Below are 27,252 nucleotides of genomic sequence, written 5' to 3' on the forward strand. Positions count from 1 at the left end.
TGGTATTTCTTTCGGGTAGCAATGTTCATTGCACAAAACGTGAGTTAAAGCAGCTATAATCAAACTGTACCCTTGTTGTTGCATCAGTTGAACAGTTCTTCCCCTCTTTTCTTTAGTGATAAAAGAGTAGGGTAAGAACAGTTTTGCTGTAGTTTAAGGATGTATGCTATCGGTGAAGAGTCATGCTTTGTGGAATGATAAACATTGTATGTATGAAAATGTTTGGAGATGATGTATTTTTGTATAGCTTCTATATATTTGTACAAAGCATGTACATTTTAATTAATCATAAATTATTTTTCGCCATGAATGTTTTTTCATTATTGTAAAAGTGACCCGATCTCTGAATGTCTATAAAATCTCAACTCAACAATCAATAACCACAGGATTATTTTAGTAGAGAAAATTTGACTTATAATTCATTACAATGAACCTATTCAACTACGACTTAACAACCTACCTATCATCGGCCTATAATCGGTTCAAATCCGTAATGAACTAACTATCCTGCTCTCAAGGTATAAACACATCAAGTCACCGATAGCAAAAGTCCATTAGTGGTTTGCGGTATACCAAGTCAGAAAGGTTAATGTGCTATATAAGAAGAAAAGGAAACCTATGCTAACGAAAACATATTATAGAAAATGATCAAAAGTTTGTCGATATCTTAAGAACAAAATGCATTTAACAACAATGAAAAACAATAATTGATTTTTAGACAACAATATTTCCTGAGTATTTAACAAAATTGCTTTAAATTCGTTTGTAATGCTTTTAATTGGTTTGAGTACTATTATCACTAACTGTAGCAACTATTGTAGGGATCGATTTTGGATATTCTTGATCCCAGACTGTTGGTAGGCCTATTTCGACGCCACACTTTGCGTAACCTGGTAGTCCGCACGGGTACCATCGCGTGAGTTTCGTTATTTTCTCGTACAGTTTTATCCCAGGACTGCGTGTAGTTCGTGCCTGAAAGCATAGTTAAAACGATGAACGGTCTTCAAATTGACATTAAAAATTGTAATCACACCTGTCGATGTGCGACGATTTTGTAGTCTTCCGTTAAAAGGCGGTGTTTCTCGCCGAACGTCAATAGATGATCCAGTGCTGAAAGCTGAAGATCGTTCGGTTCATACCGCCCGTAATCGCCCATGAAGCACACGGCCAGTGACATATTAGCGTACGCATTGGCCGTATCCCATCCACGACCAACGTAAACGTTTCCGTCACCACCGACCTGGAATGTGGCCATAATTTAATTTGGCGTTAAGTCTGTCTATTTGAACTGTCCCAAATAGATTCCTGCAGAAAACTTACATAAAAATTGCTCGGTATGTCTTGCAGACTTTTCTCGGCAATTGCTGCATCTTGCAGCGTGCGCATCTTGATGGAGCAAACGTGCACATCGGAGCAGATTTCCGAGTGGACGCCTATGTGCGTTATCAGCACGTACGGAATGGGATGTGGCAGCTTGTACGGTCCATGTACACCCTGCTGTGCACCCCAGTTGTGGCGATCGATGACCATGTGCCCGTTGCCGAGATTGGGAACTACCGGGAGAGAAATGGTTTATTCCAAGCACAATGTTACAGCACTGCCTGTTGGTCTAAACATAACGCTTACTTGATTTAGAAGCAGAGTTGTCTTCAAAAAATAGTTCCTTTGGAATAATATTGTCGCCGGAGGGGAACATCATGAAGATAACGTAAAACAATAGCACCAAACCAATGATTATAAAGAGTGTAATTATGCTGTACACGATAAGGCGTTCGTATTTTATGCCCGGCGAAGTATTTGGTCCCATCAACTGGTTCTGATTATTGTATCCATCTGGAAGGGAGAGTGTAATGTAGAACTTTATATTTGAACGAAATTATAAATTATAAACGAAATTAAACAAAATGTTTACATTTTGAACCAGATTGTTTTTATCATGTACAGTATTTCCCCAAGTTACGAGAATATTGCATTCCGAAGACATTTGCATAATTCGGATTTTCGCGTAAGTCGAATATCACTTTTTACATCCAAAATGTATTGCATTAATAATGTTTTTTAATTGAAATTAGTTCATTTATGTAATTTATTACTTATTTAATGCAATTGGTATAGAAAATTCGGTGATTTCTATCTTTTTAGTGATTTAGAACTTTTGAAAAAAATTAATATTTTTCATTTGACAATTGATGAAGAAAACTATGCTGACATCTGAACTGTCAAAAATAAAAATTCGCGCAACTCGAATTCGCGTAACTCAATTGTCGCGTAACTCGGGGAAAGACTGTACACACAAACGGAGAGGGCCTATTGAAGTATTTTAAAAGCTACTTCCTATGCCTTAGTTCGAACGACTGTTATCAATGAAGTTAAAAATCAATTATGGAAAGTTTGCTTGAAACCCCCAGCCAGAATCTAGATATAAGGTTTAAGTTAGATTGAACGATGGAGCGGCGATTGTAGGCATAGTAGTAGCCAACAGTGGCAATAGCTTTATATAGTTTTGGTAATACGTTTAAAATTCGGAGTTTGTGGTACAGCCGTCAAACGTATAATTGAACAATATGCCAGTCATATACTCTAATCTAGAGTCTCTTGTTTACTAAGGATGAATTATGCTGCGGTAGGGCACAACAATCAGGTCAGATAGACAGATAGAGTCAAATCTATAAGTAGTGGGTAAGGGTTTCCTGATTATATTTGCTCAATAATATACTTGAACGTTTTTTTTAAATCTATTACATATTACTGAACCCATTTGACCTCAACGTGTTGTGTAGAATATTGAGTTGCCGTGGATATTCCCTTCTATTTGGCACAATACCATTAGTCGGTCGAGCCTTGTTAAAGAACTGTGATTGTACGACGTTTACATGGCAGGATAATGAGTGTAGGAGGGATCGGCTTCATATGGAGTCCTATATTGGAACCCATGAAAAGCATATTGTTAGGTCAAGTTGCTTGAAATTGGATCACGGAACTCCCAATATTACAGTGATAATACAGGTGATAATGAGGCAGATAATACAAGTATCTCTAATATGAATCCTAGGAAGTGTACTTCTTCTGCTCTGTAATGATTCTTCTGTTATAATAGATTATTTTACCCAGGTTTTATTGTAGTCCTTAAATGATTTGAAACTCAATTTTTTTTATTGAGAGCCAATGACATTAATAATGATTAACTTTTATATTATTTTAAAGTAACAGTATTTTCTCATACGAAAAATACAAAAATTTAAAGTCTTTTTGATTTAAAATTGTTTTTATTTTAGAATTTATTAAACGTAATTCTTGATGATCATAATTGATCTATAAATATGTACAGAAAAAGCATTTATGACTAGACCCTTATATGTTGTTACAATATCTGAAGGAGCATAAACTTTACCTAATTATGTTATTCGCATTTAACGCACATTATTCTTCTTCTGTGCTTTTCCGATGAATTAACAATGGGTTATGAATTCCGTTCCGCTCATTGAAATCGTGCTCATCGTCCCACACGCTCGGAAAGCCCAATTCTGCCCCACAGTGTGCGTATGCTTGCGTTCCACAAGGATTCCACCGGGATAGTCTAACGAGCCTAGCGTATAGCATGTCGCCAGGGCTGGCTGTGGTAGGTTTGGTCTGCAAAGAAGAAAAAAATGAATAAAAAAAATGATACTCTCTGTGTATTTCCCCCATATTTATCATTCTCTAACCTGTCTTCGTGCCACAAGCTTATAGTCGTTGGCAAGCTTTCGCTGTATCACACCGTACGTCAGGAGATGGTGCAGGGCGGAGAATTGAGATTCTTTCGGTTCGTAGGTTTGGAAGTCTCCTATGAAGCAGACGGACAGTGTTCGATTGTGATACGAATTTGCAATATCCCAACCACGGCCCACGTACACGTTGCCATCTCCACCAAGCTGAAGGAAAGAAAAAATTCAAATTAGCCTACGTTAGTCTTGTTAGGAAGTTTTCCCTTATCGTGTGTGATCAGAATCAGAATGCTTACATAAAAGTTGCTTGGAATGTCGGGCAGATTCCGCTCACCGATGGCTGCATCCTGTAGCATGCGCATCCTGTTCGCACATTCGTGCATGCCGGTGCAATTTTTGGAGCGCAGGCCGATGTGTGTAACGATCACGTACTGAACCGGATGCTCCAATTGGATCGATGCGTGCGCATCCACCTGCGAACCCCAGTTACGCCGTTCGATGATCATATGGCTGTTGCCGAGATTGGGCACTGCGAAGAGATCAATCTGTCGGAATCAATCGGCAGCTTAGCTTGGTACATTTCGTCCAGATTCTGTCCACAATTCCGCATGGAAGTTGGTGCTTTTTCACTTACTCGTCCGCCGGTGGTAGTTGGTGTCGAACAGTATCTCCCGGTCAATGTCAGCTGGACCGCGCACTTGGTTCACGATGAAGTAGATGGCGGTTGAGAATCCGACGATCGCGAAAAATATCAGCGCTCCGTAAATGAAGTAGCGCTCCTGACGCAGGGTCGATGGTTCCGCTGAAGGTAGTCCGCGGTTCTGATTGTTGCGGCCGGCTGTAGGAAAGGAAAGGTGCGATGGGAAGAGGAGGTCATAAAATTCAGTCAAGCTCTACACTCAAAGCGCACCATTGTGCATCGGACGCAAACATATTGCCCATTGTCGCAAAGGGCGGGTTTAAGTAAAGCCACATTGCACACATTGACGTCTTAGGTCAATATTGCTGTGAATGTGTGACGCATGCACTCGGTCGGTAAACATTTTATTGCCGCACACTTTTTCCAAAGACCATTTTTGTCCTCTTCTTTGTAAGATTCTTAAAGAAGGAAGTCAACCTATCGAGGTATGGTATACTTCCTACAGTAAATGACATTTCACGGGCAGATGTATTTCTTCATTGAAATGCAAACAGTGTACAAGGTTATCTATCCGCCACGATATAAAACGTCTCTCGGTACGGCACGATAGTAAAATAATTTTATTCAGTACATATTTTGTGCTATTATTGTTATCTTGAGGAGTGTTTGACAACTTTTTATATTTATTTTTCATTTAATGTATTGTTCTATTGAATTTGTGGTGCTCTATTGCGTAAGGTATTGCGATAAAATACATCTGCTTCCTATTTGTCAATTAGAACTGGACAAGCTTTATTAACAGTTATAACTTGAATTATCGCTATTTATTAGAAAATGCTGCAAATTTAAAACTGCTATACATGACCCTTATAACCCTTATATATTATAAGAGCGAGCTGGTAAATGCATTGTATAAAACAGGGGCCTAAACTTTTCAGCTCGCGGACCGCATTGCTTCAAAAATAACTATGCTGAGGGCCATTTGACGCTACCTTTAACTGATGAGTGAACGTTTAAATCTTATTTTTATAACAAAATACTAACGATACTTGTACAGTTTCTTGTTACTAAAGCTTGATTTTTGTCTAAGAAAAGTAAAAAATACAATTTTATTTGAAAAAGTCATAATAACGTTATATTATTTATATTAACGCTGGCAAAGTCATCGTGGGCCGCATTATGAGCTCTTGAGGGCCACATGCGGACCGTGGGCCGTAGTTCGGAGACCCCTGGTATAAAACATAATGCATTTAAATAAAAAATAAAACAAAAACAACTTCAGATACAAAGAAACAACACCTTACAGTGATTTTCGTAGCAACATATTATAAAAAATGTATAAAAATCACTCATATTATACTTGTTTTAAAATGACTTTTATTCTACTAACTTTATGTATGCTTTAATTTGCCGCTAAAATCATGTCATGTGACATATGTATTCATTGAAAGACTAAAGGAATAATATAAATTTTATCTTGTTTGTAGTAGTATATTTTACTGTTATAGAGTTCAGTATGTATCCTATAGTAAGCCGAGAATAGATATTAAATATGTAGAGTAGCATGAACCTTAGATGTTGGCCAGTTAGTTATTTCATGGCTAGAGGAAACAATTCACCACAAAATTCTTCCAAACCGTTTCATGCGAACTTGGAATAATAATCACAAAAGAAAATACATTTTGGTTTGTATACCAAAATGGTCGCAAAACTATTTGATAGACAATGGTACAAAGAGTACAGAATCTGATTCATACGCACTTTTTGTTTGTTTTTGTTTTTCAATAATGTCGCTTAAAAACCATAATTTGCTTGGTTTATATAAAAGATAATTTATTTATTATTACTTAAAAACATGCCCTTCATGGACTCAAGCTCTGAATGGAACGTGCCTCCATACGTAGGACTGACTATCCTGCTATGGTAATAAGTAAGTCACTGAAAGCCGAGCCCACTAATGGTACAACCTTGACCGACAGCGGTTGTTGAAAGAAGAAGAAAGAAGAAGAATTATTTACCCAAACTTAGGACAAGCATAAACAATTCAACCAACCAAACATTTGTAATAAAAACCTACTATAAATTTAGTTTCATCACGTTGCATTGTTTTTATTCTTTAAACGAGTGATCAACGAGCGCTTCTCATACTAAATCATCGAGTAACGACCTCGTACAAGGTTCTGATACAATGCACTGTAAAAGGAAAAACGCACGTTACGCGAATAGTATCACATTTTCGACTAAATGTTCCCTGTAAACATAAACGGTTGGCTAATACGAATGTTATTTCCGATTTACGAATATTTCCATCGGCAAACCGAATGAGTCTTCTGAACTTGCTAATCATTGTCATAGAACAAACATTGCGGTAGAAAGAGAAAACAAAAGCTGATCAAATTGGTAAACCCAGCAATAAAACGTGTTTGTCTGTAGATGGTACAATGAAGGAATTATGAAAGTCATCAAAATCGTTTTTTATGCCAACCACTGGCAAAGAATATCATATACTACTATTAAAAATATGATGATAATTCCGGGGACAAACACGTCTATTCCCACATTAAAATGTTACCCAACCGGCGGACCATTAACGCGTGCATGCTGCGCTTCACACATGCACAAGGATGGAACTGCATTCTCTTCAAACAAATGATGATTGCCATTTACATCCATCCAAAAAGCATTCCATGTGTCATGCAACGTTCCCTCAGGCTTATCGCGCGAACTCGGCCATGCATGCTTGCATAAACTCAATAAATACAGTCATTGCAAATGGTGACGACGCACAGATTTCCAGCCAGGCTGGGGCACGGAGCACGGTTGATCTGCTTGGATATACACATGTGTTTTGCGCGCCGATGGACAAAGAAAAGGAAACGGTCAAGAAGATGGAAGGTGTTACTTTTTTCCGTACAAAAATAGCCACAACTGTAAACACGCCCGGGATGGAATCCAGTACTGATGCTGGAGCAAAGAGGTAACGTGTAATGTGGTATGGGTTGTGTGAATTCGTGCCCAGCGTAAACTGAACAGGCTAATCTTGCGGCTGATATGAGATTGTAAAAGATTAGATGTTGTATTTTCGTAATTTTCTAAAACAAAATAGAGGTTTTTGGTTTTGATTGTGTGGACAGCGATTAATGCAAAAAAACACAGCATGCGCTAGAATAATTTGGTTGCAAATTTTATATACACACGTCGGGAAGAGCTAGCAAAACTGCGTGCCGATGACTGTGATGGGGAATTCCGCAGTAGCGGACGTCTTTCGATCGGGCAGGAAATCGGTTCCGTGCAGTTTCCGGGTCCACCGTACACGAGTGCGGCCAGTGACGCAGCACCGGAAGTGGTCCGATCCGCGTCAAACGTACCGCACGGCACGGCAGCACCGGACACGGCTGACGTCAGCGAGGATGAGGATACGTGCGGCGGGGTGGAAGATGCGGAAGGGCCAGACTGCTGGGAGGCAGGCAGGGAGGCGGCCCCGGAGGGCACCGGGGAAGATGATTTCGAATGTCTACGGTGATGATATTTACGCTTCCGCTGGAACAGATTGACCGCCGCCGTGGTCGTCGAGTGACGATCTTTGTTGTGAATTTTGAGCAACAGTTTCATGGCCCTGGTATGTTGTTTTTTTTTGTTTTGTTTTACGGTAATGCGATGTAACTGACACGGATCGGATCACACTTTAGCATGGTTTCCGGGAGGTAAGCAGCAGCCAAACACTTTGTAACTATAGCACGAACGAAACTGGGTAGCATTTGCGCGACACCACCGAATATCTGACGGACTGGTGGAATGACTGTTTGGAAATGTGACCAGTGCGGTATCGAACTCTAATCCCGGAAGCACTCAAACGGACGCAAAACACGTGCTATACCGTACGTCGGCGCTAGGCGGTTGTGCGGAGAACCACGAAATCACGGATTAGCCATTGCGCCCAGGCCCAGACTTTCTCTTTTGGGTCGCGCGTTTTTGGACACGAGGACACTTGTGGGAGTGGATTTAAATTCAATTAGCGATTCGCAGCGCCCTAAAGCTCACGATGACACTGTTTTATGATACGTTCGCACACACGTTCACAATCCACGCGACAAAATCCATGGAGCAGGGTGTAGTAGGAGGGTAAAATGGTGCCGCAACCATATTAATCCACCCTCTCTAGTCGCTGTCTGTGTATGTGCTGTACTGGTCAGTTACTGGCGTGTTTTCGCAATGCACACGATGCAATGTGTGTTCGGGCCGGAATAAGACTGACACGGACTGGACCGGGAGCGTTGTTTGTTTGGTACGCGAGATCAACCTGTCGCTGCCGTTTGCCGTGTGGTGTGGTGTGCGTTTGCGCGCTACGTTTGTATAGGAAGGGTGGTGAGTTTCGGCGACTTTGTTTGGTGAGCGGGAGACGAACGAGCGGAACGCTCGTGCGCGTTGAGACGCATCACCGTTGATCAGTAAAATTGGCTACAATTGATGCGCGGTTAGCAGTGGCGGAATACTACGGGATTAGTCTTAGGCAAACTACTCGCACTCACACATAGAGACAGGTGAATATTTGAAATAAATAATATTGGCAATTTAATAGATTCCACACTATTCATGTGTTTAGGTCACAGGTGTAGGTTTAGTTAACACTAATAACAACATATTTATCTAAATACGACAAAGCTGGACAATGAAAGATTTCAGAGAATCGAAGTTACTTATCAAAGGGTTTTTCCTAACAAGATCTTATCCCAGCACCATTGATCTAATACTTCCTTTAATTTTTAAACATTAGAATTAACAAATATAGTATAACAAATATAGTATCAGTCACGAATCTCTAGCATTTATGTTTGGGACCTGATATTCGATCAAATCCAGTTTTCTAGATTATACAAGTCTTTATTATGCAAGGTACACTGCAATTGATGTTGAATATTAAAACATCGATTTGCGGTGGGATCTACAGAGCGCGTCTTTTACACTGCCCTATACACATCAGGCCGAGGGGATTACATCTACTCTGCACCTTTGTGATTGAATTCGCTGACATAGCTTTCTCGCAGATAAATTAAAATTATGCATGCCAATAAAATAAATTGTAGACTTTAAAATTGGTAGATCATGAAAATCTCAACACTTACTATAGAATTGTTGTGAAAAATGACTGATATTTTAAGTTTAGACACATTTTTTAAGCTTTTCAAACCAACGTTTGACAGCAGCAATAATCAGTCATATAATGATAATACAACTTTTTACAGCACTACAACCTGTTTCATCGCTAAGATTTAACGGAAGATTACCATTTTTGCAACTCCCGCTTGGGATTTCCCACGTGATATGATTGCTTTTAGTAAGTGGTTTTGTTGGGGGCTGGCTAGCTTGCTGTAACAGATACATGAAGCTTCGCTCACGTCGACGGAATGTAATGTCGTTGGCACACACTATACTTTAAGTGTGTTAATTAGTTGTGCAACTGTGCAGTATAGCAAGCATGCACACAGAACTATGACATAACTGTACTAAGCACTGTTAAGAACGTATCGGCAAGACAACATTGTAATCTTACCTTCTAAGAGGCTTACCTCTTAAAAGGGTTACCTAAATCCACTCGCTATTTACTTCCTAAACCGTCGTTACCCTGCTACGCATAGGAAGCGGAAACTTACTTGCAATTCGGCTAGCTTCGACGGTCGCATCCATGTACTGGTAGATAGTAACGGAACCTTGGTACTGTGTCATCGGGCCAATGACGACGTCGCTCGAGTTCGACAGATTGATGACGCTTGTGGCCGCCGGTTGCACGGTCGTATTTCCGCCATTGCCAGTGCTGAGCCCATTCTGATGGTTCGTGGCCATGCCCGGGCTGTCCGCGTTCTGCTCGTACCGTGCGCCCAAACTCCCGACGGGTGCTGCCGCCGGGAAGGCATTGTGCTGGTGGAAGCTGTTGTACCGCGGATGAATACTCATGAGCGCGTTGGCCACCGAATCTGGCACCGGGCCGGTCGTTGACGCACTTGCGTTCTCCATTGGCAAGGGTTGTGGTATGGTTTGCGGCGGCTTTGTATGCTGATCACGGATCCTGCCTTGTTTTGTGTAGCTTTTGCAGTCCTTCGCGTGATCACACGTGCACCCGCATTTGCGCACAGTCGCGCACGATCGCGATCGAAACGTTACTGACAACTGGTTGAGAAACGACGTGAGCAACACTAGCGTGGCCGACAAGGTGCCAGCATTTTGTGTAAGTGCCCGTGTGATCGGCGATAGGCGTTTTGCTGGTTTCGCAGCCTCGCCATTAGAACGTGAGTAATACATATGGCGGGAAATTTTGCTCATGACGTATCCGTATTCCGGTTCTGTGTAGAATGGAGCTCAAGTGAATAGAACAAGCGTTCGCCATACTGGTAGTGGTGTAATCTAAATCTCGCCTCTTCTGCCGGAGGTTCCAGTGTTAGCTAATAGCGTTCATGATATTAGTTAAGATGTGAAAGATATCCAAACAACGGGCATGTTCAAATGTATTAAAATAATATAGACTGTATTTTTAGTCTTTTATTGTAATAGACACTCAAACCGAGATGTATTTGTTGTCTAGGTGTTACATATTGATTAACAATTATCATTAAAATACCATTAAATAACACATTCATTATCATGAGAAAAGTAAATTTGAATTCATTTTATGTGAAGCATAAACAGTTTGATTACCTTAATCAAATTGTAACTAGAGATCAGTCAGATCAGATTCGTAAGTCTTTACTGTAAAGTTATAATTCTTTAAAGTAAATCTGAGGTAGAAATCACAGTATTAAATTCAACCCTGACTCAATTTGTCAGTCAAATGTTTACCCTTACTCAATAGTTTAGCAAGCAACTCAATACCGGTGATAGAAGGTGACCACGTGAGCACCATAGTTGATCAAATTGGTGTGACTGATTGATCTAACCGCTCCAGGATATATCACGATAAAGGATATCTTTCCGTATATGGATTATGCATTCGCGATTTGAACCCCAGATTGGTGTGTGCGATCGACCTTTTCTTGTTATTTTTTAATTGTTCTTTAACATTGCACTTTTTTCTTATTTCTTGGGCCAATAACTGAAGCCGGTTTAGACTTGCCGTACGCCACTAATGGACTTTGATATCCGTGACTTTTTGGAGGATTATGTACATTAGTGATGGGAAAAATGAAGTTTTCGTCGGAATTGATGCCGGCTAACTCCGAAGTTTTGTGGAATCGATTCCAGATAGTAGGTCTGGAATCAATTTCCGGCATCGATTCCGTTATCTACGGCTACGGAATCGGATTCGGCTTCGGATTCGGTTCCGGAATCGGAAATAGCTCCGAAATCGATTCCAACATCGTTATCGGATCCGGAATTGATTCAAAAAACGAAATCGGGTAGGTTTGACTCAGAGCTCTCAGCACTAATGTACAAATAGCAAGAAAGTCAGTGCTGCGATTGAAAGGTTCGGTCCATACGCGGCTTGAACCCATGACGGGTATAGTGTTAATACGTACGACTTGATGACTGTACCGTGGTTTCAGGATTCAGCCTGACTGTAATTAAACCTTTGTTTTTTTTTACAATCATTTTTAGGAATTATAAATATTACCATGCCAAACTTATTTTATTTTTCAATTTAAATTTCGAACACTAAAAACCATTCTTTACAATTATGTCCAGTACTGTACCCATTGTCAAGCAGCCTCAACTAACGTCAAACAGCTGTCAAAGCCGTTTGTTTATTACATTTTTGTGGAAACAATTCGGGATGGACGCTTCAGCTAGCACAGAATCTCATCCAAAAAAACGCCCCAAAGCATCGAAAAAGCCGCAAAGCTCCTCGAAAGGTGGATCTACCAAAGACCGGGCACCTAAATTCCAATCGGCGAGAAGTGTGTTCAATGCGTTTCAGAAGCATGGTGCTCAAAACACGGAGGAAATTGAAAAGACCCTACAGAAACTGGTATCACCGGACGCTCTGGCAAAGTACGTGAACGAGTTTGCCACTATGAGTGAGGAAAATGTGTTGGACAAGATGAAAAACAGTCCGGAATTTGTGCAGTGTGCGTCGTGGAGCGAAATTCTCGACTCGGTCGGGTTTCGCGAGACGTGCAACAACGAGCTACCGCTGGCGCTGCAAATCATTGCTCACACGGAGCAGTTTCCCAAACCAGAAAATGCAAACGGTGTTGATTTTCAGCTGCTGTATCTGAACCTGGCCAGCATGATGATGGGGCAACCGATACGTGTTATGAATCAAAGTACACAGGATGCACTGAAGAAGGTGTATGAGGTACGTATAGATTTTGTAGTCGATTCTAAATGTTTCGTTCTCATTTATGCTAACCAATTATTCTGACCATCTATTAGGAAACCGTGTTGCAAACGTCCAGGGCGGATCAAAAGGAAGAGATAGCCATACTACACGAGACACTGAAAACGATGCGCAATCCGGTACAGTCTAATGAACAGAATAGAATTGTGGACGACTTGAGGCGGCTGTTTGCCGACCCGAACATAAACCCTTTCCGCCTTCCGATTAATCAGATATGTTCGAATAACCCGTAAGCATAAAGAATAACACGCTGGTAGAACTTTTTCGGAAATAAACATGCAAAACCATTGCAATCACGCTTTGGTTGTTTATTAATTTTATCATTTGGATCAGGGTAAGTACAAATCTTCGATATTTTGGGTTGGTTTTGGTTTTAGTTAACATGCTTGTTCTCCGATGTGATAATCAGTTCATTTACATCAAGATAGTTTGTTAATATGCATTTGTAGAGCATTGCGTTTGCATTTGCCGAATTCATTGCCACTGGCGGTTTTAGTTTTGAGAAGAATGTTTATCTACTACATTCATGCCGCTCGTCCAAATCCGGCGCTTATAAGGAAAAGGTTAAATCAAAATTGTAAGACCTCAGCCAATCGATGCACACGGCACTTGAACTGTGCGCTCAGGAACAATACAGGACAATGTGTTAATATTGTGCTTGCGAAACACTTTCGATATGAATTGAATTACGTAGGACCTATTTATGTATCTATGAGTAAAAACTGTCCATGTCGAAACTGTGAAAAATGCTTGTGCGTTCGAATGTTGCTTAAATGTGTGTAAAAGATGTATAAAAATAGAGTGTTTTTTGTTATGTTTTACAAAAATGGCTGAAAATTGGCTGATATAGCGACATTCACATTCAGCGAACCAAATCGAACCGAGTTTAATGCTGTTACAAAAATGGCCTCGATCTTTTTTTGTCTACCAGTTCAACCTTCCCTCGGCTTCACATTGACGGTCATTGGGGTTTGGTTGTATGTATATGAATGTGGTTTTTACTATTTCTCCCCGCTAACAGCTATTGTAAAACATATGTTTAAACACTTCTGTTTTGTTGTTGTTGTTGCTATTTCTTATCATGTATGCTATCAAGAATATGTTTTTTTTCTCTGTTTATGTTATAATTCATAGTCAATCTGTTGCATCTCTCCAATGTGCTTTACACACGTTGCAAAATCTTTGGTTAATCATTAAAGAACGTTGCAATGAAGAATCAATCTCTTGCTGCGTACTGTACGTAGTATAGGGGTAGTTTCTGTTGCTGAACCGCTTCTATTGTAGATTCTTGTATGTGGTTTAGGATTGTCAGATGGTATATAGTAGGTCTCACTGCAACAAACGCCAATGGAAGGTAGTGTGAAGGTAGTGGGTTGGCGTCTGTTTCGGGATAAAGCTTACGCGAACAGCTGGTGTGTGTCTGTGGCACGAGAAGGTGAATATGTTTGCGCATCTGTTAACGTTCCGTTCCACCGACTGACGGTTTACAATTGAAAGCATGGTACAGGCATGCGGCACAAAATAATTATTAATTTTGTTTGTATTCCTCAATAAGCGATGCTACAAAAATATCTCTTTCCCATAAATGCTGTGTGATCTGTGCACTTTAAACGCTACGGTGTTACGGTTCTTTCTTCTAAGTATACGATCTAGTTCACTGTTAGTTCGTTCCATTATTTTCCCTCTGTGTAAATATTCATCCATCAATTTACGATACACTTCGCGATAAAGTAACATCGATCTGTTGTTTCACATACCTAGACATATATTTGCCCTTTTGCAATTAGATTCTGCTCCTACTTCTCGTGTCTTATTTATATAGCCACGCACTCCTTTATCTTCAAAGCTTTGCTTCCTGTTTCTTCCTCTGCCATCAATCAGCATCAATAAACGGTGATATGTCGTAACAACTGAATTTAAACTATTGAAACATTAGCAAAGAAGCGCCCTGTTGATTGGCGTGGCTTTACGGTCAACATCTGGAGATAACGGAAATCGTCATTACTACCACGATATAGATACAGATTATCACAGCAACATCCGAAACGAAAGCTAGGATGGATGGATGATCGGCATCGGGTACGATGACAAACGAGTGGTCTCTGGGTCAGTTCCTTCTTTGTAGGTGACCACGATAAGGTTGCCTTCTCACTTCTTCTCTATCTCTCTCTCTGTCTCTTAGGTATTTCGAAAAATGTAGGCATTTATTAGTTAAGGGGCCAACGAGTCAAGTAGGTTTCATATTTAAGGATTGTCTTACAGCTCAGATACATCGGTTAGTTGGGTCGTTAGTGTGTACATTATTATTCTTTAGTAACTAGTAGTAGTTCACAGGTGAGTGCTTACTTATCCATTCATTCTAGAGTTTGCAAAACTGTGCGAGTGCCAGACTTTGAAAAACAGATTATTCAACCGGTTCTAGCTAATACTAACATGATCTAAACCAAAAAACAAGGCTGGCTTTGGCTGGTGCTAGAGAGTAGTTGGGAGATATGATAGAAAAACAGTTTCCCAGCCCGAAGATCGATGTGTTATAGTGCTCTTATGATAACGGCTGGTTCCATACCCAATGAGAGTGGATTAGTGGGGCGATGCTAATGGTGGATCGGTCCGGGAACCAGATATTTAGGATTACATACTAGCAATCTGTTAGCTTTTATCTCGGATCGTAACACAGACACACACACACACACGTTTATAACAACATTCAGTAGATACTCGTACAAACTGTTTGGGAATGGTTGGCCAAGTATAACGGATCGACATTCACTTCAACACTGTGCCAATGTACCTATTAAACGTGACGTGTTTTAGTGTGTATTCAACATGTATACAAATCCACATAAGTTCGTTTAAATTATTTGTGCCTAAGTTGTTCACCGTCAACTACGCGTTCTGTGCTGGAAACATTGCGATGAATATGCGTATAATTTCAGTTTTAATTCCGCCTGCGGTGGTTTTTTCCCATTCTTCTCCCTACGGTAAGAGTCTTTCATTTTGTTGGTATAATTAAAGCATTGATGCTGTAATACCGACTCGTTCGATTCTTACGATTAGTAAAACGAACGATTAGGAAGGTTCATGGCTACATGTATCAAAAAGTGCGGCTCAGGCCCTGCAGCCTAGCAGTTATTATTTCTAAAATGTACAGGATTTAGCAAAATTTCCGTCCATCCGACATCACATCTAGGGGAACAACACTCTGATTAGTTTGTAGTTTACTCATATCATATGCATATGGTTTGGTATCGTTCGTGGCGATCGCTCGCCAGCCGTATTTGTTAGTTTGTTTTTTTTTTTCCCAGCAGGTGGTGGTGGAATAGTTTTTATTACAAGGTTTTTTTTTGTTGAATTCGTTGAGCAATAGTTTAAGCTAATGGGCGCTTATTGTTGATGGAAAGAAAAAGATTGAATAACACTATAGAATGGTATACAGAACATGCCACAAGATATGGGGTTCGCACGACGATGATTGTCAAGGGTGAATTATTAAGGAAACAGAAGGTAAGATTGGTGGCATTTGGTTGTTGTACGCGTACAACCGAGGTATGGACTGTTTGTTGCTGAGCAGGGGCCGGTTTTGGTCAGATAGTGCTTAAGGAACTGCATTTCATACACGCACACATACATTTCCAAACACGCATACATACATACGCAGGCATATACATACTCAACACACGCACAGAGGTCGTACAGTACAGCCAAACATTCATGATGGCTTTCCGATCAATTCAATTTACAATGTGCTTTGCTAATATATACGCTTATCTAGAAGGAAGAGTCGGGAAATCGGGATGCATCGGTGCAACTTTCTGCTTGCTATACAGCTAGAGAGCTATAGGAGCTTAGTGGAAAACGTACAATTATGTTTTAAATGCTAGATTCAATACTAATCTATAGTTAATAATTCCTTCAAATGTGTCGGCGAATCAGCCTTGGCCAGCGGTGATGGCGTTCATCGGATGTGCATACCCTCTGTCTACCAGCTGTGCCAGTTGATCCAACTGTTCCATCTGATGTTTGTCGTTTTTTTTTTGTCGGAATAAATTAGAATGAGCTACGCTATCCTCGTACTGAGTGGTTTAATTTTTTATATACCTCCTGTTGCCATCTACCTTTCTCTTTCCCGCGTCCTACCTCCCTTTCGTCGCATATGATGTATATTGTTAGTGGTGTAGTTATATGCTGATTGTTATAGTTAATGTTTAATGTTACATGATTCTATGTACAACGACACGTTCGTTCGTATTGTATGGTTAACGTGCTTGCAATGGGCAGCTAACCATGAAACGATAGGTAAGGAAAGAAAAAAAAGTGTCTTAGTTCAAGAAGAACAAAAATAAAACTTAATTATGTAAAAAGCATTTGATTAACCGAGTGAATAAGCTTTTACACATGCACAAAATACGCAAAAAGGCGATGAAAACTTTAATTATTGTAATGAAAATATAATCTTCGCTCTTGGCATACCGTTTCTTCGTGTTCTCCGAAAAAAGGTCAAACACATACTATCGCTTAGCAAGAAATGGTTTTTGTTTCCTCTTATGCATTTCTGTCACACCTCTGCAGATCGGCCTCAAATTGTTCAGTTCTTTTTCTTTTGTCTATTTTTTGCTTAATTGCGCACACCGGATTTGTGTTACTAATCGTCGATTGGGCCTTATTGAACATTTAAGCTGGATTTTTGTTTATATCCTTCAATACACACTCCTTACCAGCGTGCAAATGTCACGACTGTAAGCGCCATGGAAAGGGGGTTCGTTTTCTTACTGTAATGTTTTCCTTCCATATATTTACTATATCAGGACTATTGTAATAACGTGTAAAAACGTGGTTTCCATTAGGTTGTGAAATTGACATCATTTGTGCGGGTGTAACAATGGTTACACATCATGTGTACGTTTAAGTATGTTTTGCATATGTTTATTTTGCTACTTTTTCTTTTTAAATGCTTCACACTCTTACTCGCCCGATACGGCCAATCATCCGTATAATGGATTATGTAGCTCAATGATTAGTCATGCAAATTAGTTTCTTTGTTTGGATTAACAATGATGGATAATCAATGAGTTCCAAGAATTGAAAGGTACACGCTTTAACTAACAACTCGCTACATTATACAGCGATTTCAAATCACCTAGAGTCGCAGATTCAAATTCCAGTCGTTTTACAAAGTTAATACTGTGGCTGTCAGTCACTGAAAATCATACTAATGAGCATAAGAGACACGCGAAACTGTTCAGCATTCGCAGGAAGTTTCATTTCCTCATCCCTTTTGCCATGCGTTAAAGCTAGCATTCCAAGCGCGCCCGTGTTTGAAACGGAAGAGTGACTTCAATGCAACAACGTTCCCCACTCTATTACGACGTTGATTGCTCCGAGGGAGAGCAGCACCCAGGGCGGGAAGTTCGCATCCGTTAGTGCGGAATATTAAATTCCCGCTTAGCACAGGAAACTACTAGGGCACTATGGTAACTGGCGATGATCACACGGTTGCTTTCACTTTTCGTGTCACGTGGTGGAAAGTTCGCCTTCCATTCTCATTTACTCATGCTACCGCCGTTTTGCACTACGCACAATACGCAGGCATGGGAAGGAAGGGTAAGTTAAAGAGTTAAAGTGAGGGCTATTCTTACCCTCCCTGCAGGGGTGACCTGCTGCTTGATGTTGCGCTTTGAAGCGTTTGATTACATGCGGAATTACGTTTAGTCTAACGAGAGCGGGAACTGCTGGAGAACGACTTAGGAAGGGACTTCGTGTTTAAAAGTGTGTAATTTAGCCTTCTGCTGGCTGGTTAAGGTGCGCTTTTGTTCCGGGGGGGGAGATTGGAGGTCGTAGATGGGCACTTGAGCTACCATAAACCATCATACGAGGATGTCGTTGAGAGTGAGAGCGACCAAGTGAGTTTCCATTTCGTTACAAAGCGAGTGTTGCCGAGTGTTCCCACATTGAATTGCTGGTTTTTTTTTTTTACAACTTTAACAACATTCATTCGGTTACATCGAATAATCACGTCCAGCGTGATACCGGCGTGTGTATGTCCTGTGTGCGACAACTCTATTAACAAGGTTTTGTAGGAACCGTACCGCTTTCGGTACGGAGGAATTGGTTTTCAGGATCAACGGTTATGGACATTTTTCAAAACCTGCACATTTCCAAAAACCCAACGACTACGCGCTTAACAATTAGGTTGATTTCGGTCGTTTTGTAGAAGTAAAAGAGTAAAGCTCTTTGTTCGCTTTCGTTAATTGGTTTCACGAGAACTCTGTTGCCTGTTTTGTGTCTATAGCTTCTTTGTGTGTTCATAACGTGAATTGTACGGTCAGTCAATTTGGGGAATGGTAACAATTCAAAGAACTCAAAAGCTTGAACATCCTATCAGTAGCACAATCTATGGAGTTTTTTGTTGTTGTTTTTGGGCGCATTGAAAGGGAAAAATTTATCGCATCGTTCTAAAATTGTAGCAAGAGTCTAGAGGAAAAATATAACTAGCAGAAATAGAAAAGTGTAAGAATTTTAGGTCTTGTACGAGAAGTGAATAGAATGTAAAAATAGGACTGTGCTTTTTCAAGAAATAACGCATCGCAGAGGTTGTGATTTGACAAAATTAAAGCGCGTAATTAGAATGTTTGGGTTGATGTTGCGTGCTTTGAGAGCCTACCAACAATAGTTTTGTGTACTTTAAAAGGGAGAAAAAAGCACATGCCATAAGCTTTCCGTCATGTTAAGCTCGAAAAAAAAAAACTGTACAGCTGTTTTTGTTTTGCCGTTTATGCCTCACATGGAAGCAATTAACGATGAGCGGTGCTTGCAAAGGTGGGTGACCGGGCGGGCTTTCCACCGATCGGCAGTGTCGTCGGTGGGGGGACCTGTGCAGTGATACGGTTGGAAAGGGACGCCGCAAATGACGCACCCGTCGGGTGACCACCGTTGGATGCACTCAGCGTAGCGCTGGTCGCCGGTCGGTTTGTGCCCGCGCATACGGACGACCCGATCGTGCTGCCTGGGGAGGGACACCTTACGAATTGGTTTACGTTGGTGGTTAGTGACGTTGTGGAGCCCTGCAGACTACTCGACGGTACCATGGCGGAGGCAGTAAAGTGGGGCATCATCCCGGACGCAACGTTTGCATTGGTAATGGTTGCGATTCCCCCGCTGGTAAGCTTTATGGTGCTGACGGTGACGGTGCTGCCGCTGATCGAGCTGGTGGACGAGGTGTTGAGAGCCGAAGCGGATGCCGATAGAGGTGCGTGCGGTTTGGATGGTGCCTGCTGTGTACTACTATTACTGCTGATCGTGAATCTATCTTTGGTCATTAATGCGTACAGCTGTCGCTGCAAAGTTCAGAGAGGAATGGTCGATTTTTTTCGTTTTTTTGTGTGTGTTGGTTTTCAATTTTGGCGTGATGGCGTGGGATGCGGGATTTGATGCGTGCATTCGGGACCGATGAACACGGGCACCACGGGGATGGTGAATGTGAACAGCAAAGGTGAAGCGCGGTGCACGTGGATGATTCGATCGGCAGTGGAGATGATGATAGTGGGGGAGAAAGATAGAACATGTGATGATGCCGTGCAGATGGGTTCGAATTTAGAGAAAGACATGAAAGACAGGGAGTGTGGAAAAGAGGGGAGAGAGAGAGAGAGAGAAAGAAAGAAAGAGAGAAAAATACGACCATGAGCAACAGGAGTTCAGAGCGTGGCTACGTTAAGCTTGCAGTTAGATGCAACAGGCAACACTCACTCACACAAATGCTATAGATATAGTGCAACAAACAGTTATGACATACACACAAACATACACACACAGTTTATGATACACACAAACACACACACAAAGCATGTAAACAAAATGCTGAAGATGATTTATATGGGTATACCAAAATTCCTTTTCTTTATGGTTTGTATGATTTGTTACTATTTTGAAGTGGTTGGATTTTTGTATAAGGCGTAGAGAAAAGTTCAAGAATGGGTTGGTGTATATGACTTGTGGAAGCAGCTCTTTATTCTTTCGGTTAAAAACAACAAGAACTGAAAACATGAAGAAAGTGCCCCAAGTTGTTCGCCTTTAATGATCATATCCTTTAATGAAACAAGGTCACACAAACAGTAATAGCGCTACATCAACGTTTCCAGCGATATTAATTTGAGGTAGAACTTAAGGTTTAATTTTATTTTACCTTACCGCTTTGAAGTGGTGTTGGTAGTGATATGCCATGAAAATAAATAATAAAACAGTAAACCTGGTAACCACAATTACCGCATTTCAATGTCCATGTTTGTAAATAGCAGCTCGCTCACCAATTGCCATGGTTAACGCATAGATCCGTTCGTGTGGTGTTGCGAAAACTACACTGATTTACTGTAATTTACGCTGTGGGAATGCGTAGGTAAGGATGAAAAATTCGATAAATCAAACCGTCCGGAAGCTGGTTGAAAATAAACCGCACATAATTATTTCGACGGATGAACGTTATGAAAATGTTACATTGGTGTTCCATTTTTTTTCATTGATGGTGCTGTCAGATGAAACCAACCAAGCCTTTTTTTACATAACTCGAGTAAAATATGATTACTGTTGTGCATTTAATTTTGCTGCAAATTTTGCGGCAATATGCGATGTAAAAATGTTATTTCGATTTTTTTATCCATCAAATATGAAATTAAATTACGCAAACAGATCTGATGTGATTAATGACCGCCAGCCAGCGGGAAAAAAGTGCCCCACTAGCACACGGTACACTGCGTGCAAAGTGTTTAAAGAGTAATTTGTCAATAATTACCCCTGATTGGATTATGATCATGTTGATTAATCTGATTTGGGATGTTGCAGAGCTTTGGGTGGAGAAAAATCGAATGTGTCTCTCGTCTACGCGATGGTATGTGTATGTTAATCTCTGCACACTACTATAATAATTATGAAACCATTTTGCCCGGATGAAGTGAATCAGAAAGCTAACTAAAGACTAATGCTACGCAAAACAACGTACAATTCATTACACAGTACAGTTAGTAACCTAGTGATCTATTAACGTCTCGGTTCTACATAGAAACGATTTTCATTCTTCAACGGGAAAGCACGAGCGGCCTGATAGACGAGCAAGCTGAAAACGACGAGATTCGAAAGATAGTAGTAACAGTAGTTGAGTTAAAAGTTGTATTGGTAAGTAGCAGAGCTCGAATTGCGTGCAAAACATTCTAACGCGCATTACATAGATTTTGATACGAAAACATAAGTAAAATAATAATAATAATAATTGCGATATAGTCTTTTGTATTGAAAATATTTTTTCATGAATGCTGATGTGTAAGTATTTGTGTGTATGTATGAATATAATGTAGAATTTAAAAACATCACTACAATTTCCCACTAAGCATGTCAAACAAGTTTCGTAGTTGCATCCAAAACCGAAATTTTCTATGTCGAGCGATCTTTTTAGTACCATTTTTAGTGCAATGTGTAACATCATTCGTCGCTACAACTGGTTCGCCGGATTAAGATAACTTTTACTGTTCTAATTTTAAAAATTTGAGGAGCCATTTGAGCATACCATTTCTGCACATTATTGATGTTTTCTTTTGTTTTGTGCAAAATAAAAATCCAATTCCAAATTTTCCGATTGTAAAATACTGTACTAAAATGGTCGACACGAAGTGTAAGCACAATTTCTGTAACTATTCTGACAAGAATAACATATTGTCCATAGATACAGAACTACCGAGCAACACATACAGACTAGCTACGATGGAAACGATACCAGCGGAAGGAAAGTAAGAATAGAACATCCCACGTGTGAAATGGCGAGTGCAACAAACATACTAATTGACCCCCCGGCTCGATACTAATCTAAACAGCTGTACTAAAACAGTACACTAGCAGCACGTGGCAGAAGTGTAACACCTACTGTATGATAGGAGTAACCTTTAAACTACGTCACTACTACACAGTGGTTAAGATGTACGACACAGCCGCGATAATGCATTATCTGCACGCTAACGGCTAACAATCAACGCATTATGGCGTGAACCAACCCTACGGCTAAGGTAAGTCTACTAGTACGCTCTACTGAAGCCGACCGGTGTTGCCGACCGATGACAGCGTTTGCAAATGAACACGAGCCGGCTTAGCTAAACATGGGCTTACCTCATGGGACAATTCTGTGCTGCCGGTTTGCATGTGTGCTAGCACAGGTCAACCTGACCACTCGAAGCGCCTCGTGTGTCTCATATGGTTGGGGAAATGGGTTTAGCGGATTTTGTTGCGTTGGACATATGATTTGCTGTGGTGGGGTTGTTGTGGATGTTGGGCGGCGGTGCGTGCTGTCTGTCTGGATTTGGTTTGGTTTATTTTGTACCGTTGGATTCGACGGTGGGTGGTGGTACGTGATTTGGTGTTGGTGGTAGTGGCTGGAAACGGTCACTAAATGCACTAGGACTCAAAGGGGCGCGTGGGCAGACTTGTACCGAACACATACACACACACATACATACAAGATATAGCTATTGTTTTTTTTTTTTCTAGTGATGCAGGACTCTGTGTCTGGTTAATAGTGAAGGAAGGTGCTTTCTAGTTTTCCACCAGATGGCGCTAGCATCCTTTAGTTCTAATCGAGAATTTTTTTTACACAAATGTATTGTACTTATTTTTGTTTGTTCTTAGGAGACCATTGACAAAATCAACTTGGACGTGTTTGTGTGTGCATACTTGTGACTTGATAAACGGTTCTCTCGCTTTGTAAGGATTGCTTCACTCGAAGCAGGTGTTCATGTGTGTGCATTGTTGAGGGGTTAGTAGTTATTAGTAGCTTAAACAGTCATTCAAAACAGCCAGAGAATATGTGAGTCTGTTTATTTTTTTTTAATTTTAAGGTGCTATGCGAGCTTTAGTTCTAACGATCATTATCCATACTAAATAGGGAAGATGATCGTGGACGATTTTTAGTAACTTTTTCCAGAACGGATTTGAAGTTTTTGGTGTTCAGTATCTGAAAATATACAGATGGTAGTGGTGAACAAACGGGCAATCAAGCAATACGTGGGAATGATGGATGGGAAGAATGGTGGTGAGCATGACGAGTACGCATGCAGTACGATAACGGTGGGTGAAAAGTATGGTGAGTTTAAATTACTGAACGGTGGTGTGTACGGTGTGTGGTGTGAACATGTTGATAAAAATGTGGAAGGTTTAAGTGCAAGCAAGAAATGTCGCCGGTATATGCAACGGAAACTATACTTTTTTTTAAGAAGGAAGGAAGCACACACTTAGAGTAAACGATAAAATCAGGAGATAATAAAGATCGATTCTGAAATAAAATCACTCAGTCGATAATAGTACGAGATCTACAGTATGGTTTGCTAGTGTAGCACTAGCAATCGATAGTAAGGAAGAGATACTGTCTACAGTGGTGATGAATATAATAACGGTGTGTGTGTGTAGGTGAACAATTTTTCGCGGAAACCGTTTGCGTTTCGAACTGCTAAAGGTTCTACTTGGATGGATAGTCTACTGTTTCTACTGATACGATCTTACTTGCTTGCCGGCTACGGCACGGGGCATGGGTGTTACTAGTTTAGCGGGCCTGCACCGGAATGTCAGGATACCGTGGCGGTTGAGCTAGACTGTTGATTTGGGTTAGTGTGGTGCTCGTTGGCCCAGGATAGCACCGCTTAATTTACTATGCTACCTGCAGTTACATCAACATGTAGCTGTGGAAACAGCTTCCTTCTTTCGTTCCTTATGTATATTACGGTAATACACCATATATCAATACGGGGAGTGCAATGAATTGACTGCTTTCTGTTGTTGTTGCTGGTTTCACATGTGTTCTGCATCCTTTGCGTCCTGGGTTTGATTTGATTGGTTTTGATTCTCGTCGCGCATCCATCGCCGCCATACATGTACATGTTGGTGTTGTTAAACAGTATCGGTGCCATTTAGTCGGGAAAGGTTTACACTCCTACCCTCTTACGCTAACAATAATACAGTGGATGATTGCAGAATGCATCTGGAAACCGTGTGACGTACAAAAATTATGCTCCTAATGCCACGGCTATTCTAACTTTCGTGGCGACTCATATATTAGTTTTTTTTTCTTCTTCTCTCCTCTGCGCTCTCTTACACCAGTTCTGTGCCCCGATATCTGGTGTTGTTACAGTGGTGTCCTACTTGGTGCTGTGGCTTGTGTACATTGGTGTCTTGGTAATGATTGTTATCATATCATGACGGTTGGAACTGTTGTTTCTTCTCTTGCTTTGGTTTAAGTGTCTAGCATTTGTTTTTAGAAAAGATATTCTTTTCAGGTATCTTTTTAAAGGTGAAAGGTGAAACTACAGTACAGCTGGTAGGGCGATAGAATAAAAGCGATAGCGGCTATCCAGGCTTTAGGGTACTAGTACTAGAGAATAGATAGTGGTGCGATAAGATGCAGGCACGTTATGCCGAGTTGCTACTGGCACTAACAGCATTCATTCATTCGTTATCTCGGAGATGGTCCCGGTTGCAGTCGTCAAGCAGCCCATCACACATATCACACTACATAACAACACAAAGAGATACATCGACTAGTAGTAGCGGCACACCAATTCAAGTATGCGAGATGCATCAACAAGTTTAGATGCAGTGTACGTAGTGTAGTGTGGTAGTAGAAGTAGCAACGACATGCAACGACTTTGATCTGGTTTGGAGCAAGATGACATATATGAGTAGATACGCTGGAGAGCCATCGAAATGTGTAAGATGTAAGAGCTTGTCGGGATAAGTGTTAAAACCGTGGCGGGACTGGGAGTGAATTGTGCCGCCATATAACTGCTTTGCCTTTTGCTTGGCGCGCCCTTTTGCGTTACTACTTCCCCAGTGCCTTCCGCACGGCATCGTCCCAGGAGTAGCTGGCAGCATTTCAGAGCTTAAAGCTTTTGCGCAGATTCTTGATCGCCTTTTTCTGGCTCTTTTGGAAGCTGCGCTGGAAGCTGCTCGTCGCGCTGGTATTGCGCGATGCCGGTGCGTACGATAGTAGTTCCAGTGGCTTTAGGTTGGATATTTTAGACGACTGCTTGACGACGGTTGACTGTACGGTTGACTGTGGGAGGTGTAGTTAGTGTTTTTGTGATGGATTTTTATATGTTTTTGAGATTTATGAGGTACACGATTTGGTGTGTTTTAGTTGTTCAAACATTCACACGCGGTTGTACAGTGGAGAGCAGGAATAAAAAAAGAAATAGAAAGAGAAAGAGAGAAAGAGAAAAAGAGAAATCTTTTGTAGGAGAATGTTTGGTATCCAATCAGATTCGGGTAGTAGTACGCCGTTCTTGTCCGCTTGTTCTACGCTTCAGTTTTGCTACGAATCTGTGCCGTTCGGTTTTATTCGTTCCGTGCTTTGTGTCGGTTCTTGCTATCTGTGAATGTTGTTTAGTGGTGGATGTTTGACAGTTGATAGTAGTAGTTGTTGTTGTTGTAATTATTATTTTTGTGACAGTGGTGATTATTTGGTAGTTGTTGTGTTGTTCTGGTGGTAGTGGTGGTGGTAGTGATCGAGAGTTGCTTCAAGAAAAAAGCCAAAATGCCTTGCATGTGGTACTGTGGCACGGTTTTATAATATTGATGTGTAGCAAAAGCGATGAGCAATGGCTACTGTACACGCCACCGCAACATGGTTGTGCGGAGAAGTGGACGTGTCTGTTGTTGTTGTTATTGTTGTTTGTAGGAAGGCGTGTTCAGTGGTGTTAGTTTTGCGATTAGCTTAGTGGTGCTGCGCCAGTTTTCATTCAGCTTGCGTGCAACATTTGGTTTTTGCTGTTTGCGAGTAAGTAATTGTGCTTGAAGCATTTGTTCAAAAGCAAGCTTACTGCCGCCGTACGGTGAAAACATGATGCGTGCTTGTTGTCCGCTAGGGAAAGGAAGAGAGTGCAGCAAGTTGCCGGCAGCAGTTCGGTGCGGTGTTGTTTATGCAATGTGCCTCAAGCTCGGAATTCAATCATGATTAGCTACGCTGGTGCTGAATTGTGTTTGTTTGTACTTGTTGTGTCATTACATTAGTGACTAATCGTTGCAGGGAAAACAAAAATCGTTAATTATCTCAAAAGTATATTGTACATCTTTGTAAAATGTGGGAAAATATATACAGAGGTTTATTGTGTGAAAATAAAATGCTCGTAAAAGAAGAAGCAAAGCATTAAACTAAGTAAAATTATAAAATGACCTTTCGGTTTCCAATCGCAAACTGGTTCATTCTGACCATTATTGTATCACACGCGTATTGTTTTCAGCAATGATGTACAGGGAAAAATGATCAAAACACATCTCTTCATTATTCTTTTGCAAAAAATGGCAGAAAAATGTAATATAGTGTGGCAAAAAATGGAACAATTCATTGGAAAAAGCTTCTTTAAGCTTGATTACTTGACAGATTTCTTTTGTTGATGTACCGTTTCGACTAGCATGTCGGATTGGTTTCATACGCATCGGCAAGTCTTCCATTTTGTTGTAAGAAATTTCGTTTTCCTACTTGTTCTATTTTTTTTGTGCCCACTCCTGGAGAAAATACAGATTGGAAGCTGGCTGAGCGCAAGCACGCTAACATGTCT

At 40.8% G+C, this 27,252-nt stretch overlaps 3 protein-coding genes across 19 annotated transcripts in view; 1 reads left to right on the top strand and 2 right to left on the bottom strand.

The window, feature by feature from the left end:
• Positions 1-217: 217 nt before the first annotated feature.
• LOC1274911 (peptidoglycan-recognition protein LA) lies at positions 218-10,880 on the bottom strand. Of its 5 annotated transcripts, none has more exons than XM_061644960.1 (5): positions 9,996-10,880; positions 1,627-1,833; positions 1,321-1,553; positions 1,034-1,240; positions 218-972 (listed from the first exon to the last, which is right to left on the bottom strand). In XM_061644960.1, exons 1-5 carry the CDS (start codon positions 10,660-10,662, stop codon positions 775-777), a joined length of 1,512 nt encoding a protein of 503 aa, XP_061500944.1. In that variant the 5' UTR covers positions 10,663-10,880; the 3' UTR covers positions 218-774. The 5 variants fall into 5 exon arrangements, with proteins under 5 accessions (XP_061500944.1, XP_061500943.1, XP_061500946.1 ...); XM_061644959.1 differs by lacking the exons at positions 218-972; positions 1,034-1,240; positions 1,321-1,553; positions 1,627-1,833 and adding exons at positions 3,247-3,630; positions 3,705-3,911; positions 4,001-4,233; positions 4,339-4,542 and having other exon boundaries at positions 9,996-10,623; XM_061644962.1 differs by lacking the exons at positions 218-972; positions 1,034-1,240; positions 1,321-1,553; positions 1,627-1,833; positions 9,996-10,880 and adding exons at positions 3,247-3,630; positions 3,705-3,911; positions 4,001-4,233; positions 4,339-4,542; positions 7,542-8,666.
• LOC3289920 (uncharacterized) lies at positions 8,746-12,966 on the top strand. Its single transcript, XM_558603.4, has 3 exons — positions 8,746-8,885; positions 12,019-12,631; positions 12,709-12,966. The coding sequence occupies exons 2-3, from the start codon at positions 12,107-12,109 to the stop codon at positions 12,904-12,906; spliced, it is 723 nt and encodes a 240-aa protein (XP_558603.4). The 5' UTR covers positions 8,746-8,885; positions 12,019-12,106; the 3' UTR covers positions 12,907-12,966.
• The window catches only part of LOC1274912 (SCY1-like protein 2), a 110,622-nt gene continuing 96,336 nt past the window's right edge, over positions 12,967-27,252 (bottom strand). For 5 of the 13 annotated variants that reach the window (XM_061644952.1, XM_061644951.1, XM_061644950.1 and 2 more), the window contains one exon: positions 12,967-20,007. In XM_061644952.1, the coding sequence (XP_061500936.1) occupies positions 19,465-20,007 (543 nt within the window). In that variant the 3' untranslated portion in view covers positions 12,967-19,464. Of the gene's footprint in view, positions 25,749-27,252 lie in introns of all 13 variants that reach the window. The other 8 variants (XM_061644953.1, XM_061644956.1, XM_061644957.1 and 5 more) reach the window with 5 other exon arrangements.

This window comes from Anopheles gambiae, chromosome 2 (assembly GCF_943734735.2).
Source record: "Anopheles gambiae chromosome 2, idAnoGambNW_F1_1, whole genome shotgun sequence".
NCBI classification, from domain to species: Eukaryota; Metazoa; Arthropoda; class Insecta; order Diptera; family Culicidae; genus Anopheles; species Anopheles gambiae.

Coding starts and splice junctions, on each gene's coding strand:
- LOC1274911 (XM_061644960.1), bottom strand. CDS start 10,662: ATGAGCAAAATTTCCCGCCATATGTATTACTCACGTTCTAATGGCGAG. Junction 1,834..9,995: donor CGAAGCTAGCCGAATTGCAA/GTAAGTTTCCGC, acceptor TCTCCCTTCCAG/ATGGATACAATAATCAGAAC. Junction 1,241..1,320: donor ACATACCGAGCAATTTTTAT/GTAAGTTTTCTG, acceptor GCCACATTCCAG/GTCGGTGGTGACGGAAACGT.
- LOC3289920 (XM_558603.4), top strand. CDS start 12,107: ATGGACGCTTCAGCTAGCACAGAATCTCATCCAAAAAAACGCCCCAAA. Junction 12,632..12,708: donor CACTGAAGAAGGTGTATGAG/GTACGTATAGAT, acceptor ACCATCTATTAG/GAAACCGTGTTGCAAACGTC.